Below are 6,005 nucleotides of genomic sequence, written 5' to 3'. Positions count from 1 at the left end.
CTTTCTAGTTTGATTATTTTACATCCGATTAATTGTAAAATTACAAATGATACTTGGGTAAAATACCCATTTCCATTTTTCATTGGAAAATAAATTGAACGTGTTTTACTCTTCCGCACACACCTAGTGTGTAAAGGTGCATTTTCCAAGGCGACGATTGCAATCGTCCATGATTTTTTTTTCAAATCGGGCGTCAAAAAAACCACAAATAATAAATCGTTCACGATTTTGGCGTCAAAAAACCATTGATCTCAATCGTTAACGATTTTGGCCAACGATTTGAAATCGTACACGATTGTAATCGCCGCCTTGGAAAATGGACCTTAAGGTAAAGTATTGGAATCGGTCGAAAAATTAACACCCTCAAAAAACATGTTTTCTGGGTGTTTTAGGACCCAGGGAACACGAATCTAGCGTTTTTTCGATGTCCGAATGTATGTGCGTACCCTGTACCCTGTACCCTGTACGCAAAAATTTGTTAACACGATAGCTTTCAAACAAGAAAAGTAATTCAAAATCTGACTTCACAGGATGATTAGGGGTGCCGAGGAATAGAAACCATTAGATTTTGAGCGACTTTGGTTGATAGAGTAAAGTGTCATGTCTGGTGTGATGCCTATGGCCATCCATGGGAAAAATTCAATTTTTCTTCCAAAAGTGATATTTAGTGTATTCTTAAACACTCAAAAATATGTATTGGTTTTTGGGTACGAGAAAACCGAATATGACGTAAGTTTTGTGATACAAATATATTTTGACACACTTTTTATACAAAAATTTCAAAAAAATTGGGTTTTTGTATGAATGCCATGCCTGTATGATATCGTAATGAGCTGAAACTTTGCACAGGTTATTTTTATCACACGAAAATACCATTCTGGGAGTTTACCACAAAGAGATTTCAATGCATAATAGCAGTGTTACCGTCTACACGCAAAATCTTTTGACTTTGCATTATAGTAGTTTGTGTATTAATTTTTGGTGGCGCCACTGATATATGAGTGTGCAACAGCCCTATCGGAAAAATGTTTTTGCCATTATTAATACGTATACAATCAGTCACATTTGTTGTTTATTTTGAAAAGTTTTAAAAAGTGTTGAAAATGAAAAAAATTACGTGTAAAAAGTGCAACTTGAAATTTGCACGAGAGGAAAATTTGCGGCTTCACGGCAAATCACAACATTCGAAATACGTGTTAGTGGCGATTTGTCCATTTAAAGAAAAGAGAGGAGGAAAATGTGCGGAATCATATTCGACAAAATCCAATTTACAAGTTCATCTTAACCTTTATATGCTCCTGGTGTAGAAAACTACGCATATCATTTTTATTTTTTATTTTTTTTCGAAAAATTCTAAACCAATTTTTATGAAACTTCTTGACTTTAATTTTTGCTTTATTTTAAACATAAAAAAATGTTACCCGATGTCAAAAGTATTTTTCGCATCGGAATATTAAAAAAATTACATAGACTACCTTCAGTGAGTAGATTTCTACTCATATGGGATTTCAACGTATTTGACGGAAAAAACGTCATTCAGTCAACGTTTGTTTGCAAGTTTAGTGAGTGTGTGCAATGTTGTGTATTGTTATGAAATTTTCTGAAGAATAATTTCAAAAATATAACATGGCTAGACCAAAATATCTTACACAAGAGGAGTTGGAAACACTATTGAATGAGACTGACGACGAAGATGCCGACATTAGCGATGACGAATGTGAATTACAAGAAGACAGTTTGATTGAAACAAGTGATTCTGATGTTGAAGAACCGGACGATATCGAAATTGATGGCTCAGCAGACGATATTGAAATTGATGAAAATGCTGATCCAACGTTTATTTCAAAAGATGGCATAGTTTGGAACTCTGAACCAGTGACAGATCGAAGTGGAAGATTGCGTAAAGAAAACGTTATCACACTTCGTCCGGGACTAACAAGATTTGCAAAAAACCGTGTTGATTCTATCAAAGATGCATTTCTCCTTTTCTTTCCATCACCAGTTGAAAACATTATTTTGAAGAATTCGAATGCGTATGCAAAGGCGACGTATGGCGAAAATGCCATTGAAATCGATTCAAACTTATTACATGCGTATATCGCTGTACTAATCTTGGCCGGTGTATACAGGTGTGTTGTTGGATTTTTCTTTCATTTTTTGAGATGATTTTTATGTTTGGGTTTTTATTTTACCTAGATCAAAAAATGAAAATTTGGTTGATTTATTTGACGGTGAATATGGCCGTCCAATTTTCAGAGCGATCATGTCAAAGAAAACATTCCAATACATGAGCCGAGTTATGCGTTTCGATGATGTCATGAACAGACGACAACAAAAATCCACCGACAAGTTTGCACCAATTCGTGATTTATTCGATAAGTGGTCGGAACTTTTACCTGATTTCTACAATCCATCTGAATGTGTCACTGTAGACGAGCAACTTCTTGGTTTTCGTGGCCGATGTAAGTTCCGGCAATACATGCCATCCAAACCAGAAAAATATGGCATAAAATTTTGGCAATTAGTTTGTTCTGAAACATGTTATGTATGGAAAATACAGCCATATTTGGGAAAAGCCGTTGGTGTTGATTCGGCTGAAAAAGGACAAGGTGCACGCGTAGTATTGGATCTTATTGGCGGACTGAAAGGTCACAACGTAACAATGGATAACTTTTTCTCATCTTATGAACTTGGGCAGAAATTGCTATCAAAAGGTCTCACAATGGTTGGTACGATGCGAAAAAATAAAAGAAGCATTCCACCAAAGCTCCTTGAATGTAAAAAAGTTCCTTTGTACCAGTCAACTTTTGCATTCACGAAAGACACAACACTCGTTTCATATGTCGGACGAAAAAACAAGTGCACGATTTTGCAAAGCACAATGCATAGTTCAAATGATGTAGGATCCGGCGACAAAAAATTGCCCGAAATTATAGAATACTACAACAAAACTAAAGGTTTGTCAAATGCTACTTTTTGATGGTAATTTGATATTTTTTCACATGATCTTTGATTTCTTTTCTTTAGGTGGTGTGGATACGGTTGACAAGATGCTTTCGTGTTACAGCTGTAAGCGCAAAACAAATCGTTGGCACATGGTCGTGTTTTCGAATATAATCGATATTTCAGCCTTGAACGCATTTGTCATTTTCAAAGAAGTGTCACCGAATTGGCAAACAACACAGAAAACTACATTACGACGCAATTTTCTACGGGAACTTGGATATTCTCTTGCGCAGCCATACATGGATATGAGAAAAGGTGTGCCACGATCTGAATCATCAGCATCGCTTCTTTCAGCGAGCCGAGAATCCCTACAATGGCGTGAAAGTTCACCAGCTATTCAGTCTTCGTCTTCCTCCATTTCTCGTGAGTCTTCGATGTCACGTGAAGGTTCACCAACTTTGCTACCATCTACATCATTCGAAATTCCTCGTAAAAGAGCAAAAAGTGTTCCATCGGTGTCGAAAGGCAGATCAAGATGTCACATGTGCTATACTGAGAAATCAAAAGAGAAATAGAAATTACTGAGAAATAGAAATAATATGCATGAAACTATCTGTTGTTTTTGTACTAAAGGTGTTTGTAAAAGCACCCATAATCGAAATGTGTGCGTGAAATGTATTGTAGAACGCCTACTTTAAAAACAAATCACTTTTAATGTAATGATTTTTGAAAAAAATCAAGTAAAATCAAAAATATCTTCAAAAAATCTGTCAAAATATGTGTTTTCCATACAAATTCCATATGCGTAGAAATCCACGCACAAGGGTAAAATTTGTAATTTTTTTTGAAGGGCATATGAAGGTTAAAAAACATCACCATGGTGCAAAAATTGTTGGCAATACCGCAAGAAAAAAAGATATTGAGTGGATATGGATTAAAAAAGGTACTTGAAAAAAAAAAATAATAATAAATGAAACAAGGAATTACGCTTTTCAATAAGTTGGCGTCGAAAAATGAGCGGTAAATAGCTCTAACCTCAATTTGAGCAGTGTTTGGTGCTTCTTGTACAAAGAAATGAAATATCCTTGATATCAGCTTATTTTTTTACATTTTTATTTCGGTATCTCACTGAATTTTCCCACTATTGCAACACACTATAATAGTTCGTCCAAGTCACTCGTACATATCAAGCAACTCTGATGAGGAAGACGATACTCCCATTGCCTGTCTTAAGCGAGAGTCCGACAATCGATCAAAAATACATCAGAGTTCGACTGATGATTCTTCGAGCGAAAATGAAAAGGGAAATAGCGAGGAATTCTCTTTCATCGATGATCTTTTGGACAGAAATAATGATGAATCAAATGAATATGAAGAGGTCCCTAAAGAGGAATTTTCTATCACCGATGATCTTTTGAACAGAAATAATGATGAATCAAATGAAAGAAGCGATGACAATATATCTGTAAGCGATTGTGAGTGTTGTGCCTTGACTTTACGATGTGACTATTGCAATAATTTTTGAAACGATTAACAAACATCTAGCTCTACCAGAGGAAGCATTTGATGAAAGCCATAACGAAATGCAAACAGAAGAAGAAATGTGGCATCAAGACGAAAGCAAATTAACGGATCTGGTCAATAAAATTGAGACTGATGAATATGAAGAGGCCACTAAAGAGGAATTTTCTATCACCGATGATCTTTTGGACAGAAATCATGATGAATCAAATGAAAGTAGCAAAGATGATTGTAAGTCGTGTGTCTTGATTTTACGATCTGACTACTACAATGGTTAATTTATTACGAACAGTCGATGACGCTATGTCAGGTGCGAATGAGACTGTATATGATGCAATTCATTACGAAATGCCAACAGTTGAAGAGATTCCGGATCAAAATCAGAGCCGATTAACGAACCAGATCATTAATATTGAAACCAATGATGATGAAGTCACGAGCGATAGTAAATCTTGTGTCCTAATCTTTTGTTAAAGAAATGTTACTGTTGCAATAGTTAATTATTATTTTACGAACAGTTGATCATTTTAGTGAAAAGGAAAAGATTGACTAGTCAAGTTACAAAGAGGTCATCGACCTAACGCTTGACTCAAGTGATGACGAACGGCCAATGGGTGATTCCGAAATCACAATCGGAGAAACGTTAATGCATAGTTTCGACGGAGCGGGAAATGTGATAATATCAGAGGTTTTAATTCAAGTTTTTACGCAGTCTTCGAATGAAACAAACGATGAAGTTGAACCAAACGAACTAATGGCAAATAGATACCAAGTATGGAACATAGACTACATAGCACCGCGGCAAAATGACCACCAACGGGAACAAGTTTATTATGGTGATTGTGAGTAGTTCTTGTAACTTTCTTCATTTCTTTCTTTTCTCATTTTTTGTTCAAAATTTTAGTATACACCCATGACGAAGAACAAGCTTTGGACCAACCAACACATCCTGGATCATTAGATCTTCCGGCTAGTCAAACGCAGTATGAAGATGCAGTCGATTTCGACATGGAGCTAATGACATGCAGCGCAAATGAAATAAAATCTCATCACAAAAATTTCCAACATTTCTACTTATAAGACGAATTTATTACAATTTTTTCTAATCGTATCAAGAGAATATCTCACACATTATAAAATCACTCTCTTCTTGATGTGTGGATATTCTTTAAAAAACACGAAAATTGTTAATCAGGAATTTTTTTAAAACAGGTCGTATTTATATGAAAAATTGCCGTATTTTATAAGTGGAACTTAATTCTAGTTTTTTATTGTTTTGATTTCGTAAGAATTTTTAAAAAACAACAATATATACATATAAGATATTTGTAAACATTTTCAAAGCAAATTAATTGTTAAAAATAAATTTTTTAAACATGTCGTAATTATACTTCCATGACGAAGAACAAGCTTCAAACCAACCAAAACATCCTGGATCATTAGATCTTCCGGCTAGTCATACGCAGTATGAAGATGCGGTTGATTTCTACATGGACCTATTGCAGCACAAATGAAATAAAATTTCATCACAAAAAATC

General features: G+C 35.0%; 2 protein-coding genes across 3 annotated transcripts; both read left to right on the top strand.

Annotated features, from left to right (window-relative positions):
• Positions 1-928: 928 nt before the first annotated feature.
• On the top strand, positions 929-5,999 carry LOC116348159 (piggyBac transposable element-derived protein 4-like). Of its 2 annotated transcripts, XM_031779058.1 has the most exons (7): positions 929-2,129; positions 2,197-2,957; positions 3,028-4,421; positions 4,492-4,698; positions 4,760-4,912; positions 4,986-5,309; positions 5,372-5,999. In XM_031779058.1, exons 1-3 carry the CDS (start codon positions 1,627-1,629, stop codon positions 3,519-3,521), a joined length of 1,758 nt encoding a protein of 585 aa, XP_031634918.1. In that variant the 5' UTR covers positions 929-1,626; the 3' UTR covers positions 3,522-4,421; positions 4,492-4,698; positions 4,760-4,912; positions 4,986-5,309; positions 5,372-5,999. The 2 variants fall into 2 exon arrangements, with proteins under 2 accessions (XP_031634918.1, XP_031634917.1); XM_031779057.1 differs by having other exon boundaries at positions 4,760-5,309.
• Positions 3,802-4,941, top strand: LOC116348128 (serine/threonine-protein phosphatase 4 regulatory subunit 2-like). The gene is made up of 4 exons (XM_031779002.1): positions 3,802-3,889; positions 4,110-4,421; positions 4,492-4,698; positions 4,760-4,941. The coding sequence occupies exons 1-4, from the start codon at positions 3,802-3,804 to the stop codon at positions 4,939-4,941; spliced, it is 789 nt and encodes a 262-aa protein (XP_031634862.1).
• Positions 6,000-6,005: the final 6 nt, after the last annotated feature.

Source organism: Contarinia nasturtii, unplaced genomic scaffold (genome assembly GCF_009176525.2).
Source record: "Contarinia nasturtii isolate CC-2019 unplaced genomic scaffold, AAFC_CNas_1.1 Cnas_scaffold_2291, whole genome shotgun sequence".
Classification (NCBI taxonomy): Eukaryota; Metazoa; Arthropoda; class Insecta; order Diptera; family Cecidomyiidae; genus Contarinia; species Contarinia nasturtii.
This window is presented reverse-complemented; position numbering and strand designations above follow the sequence as displayed.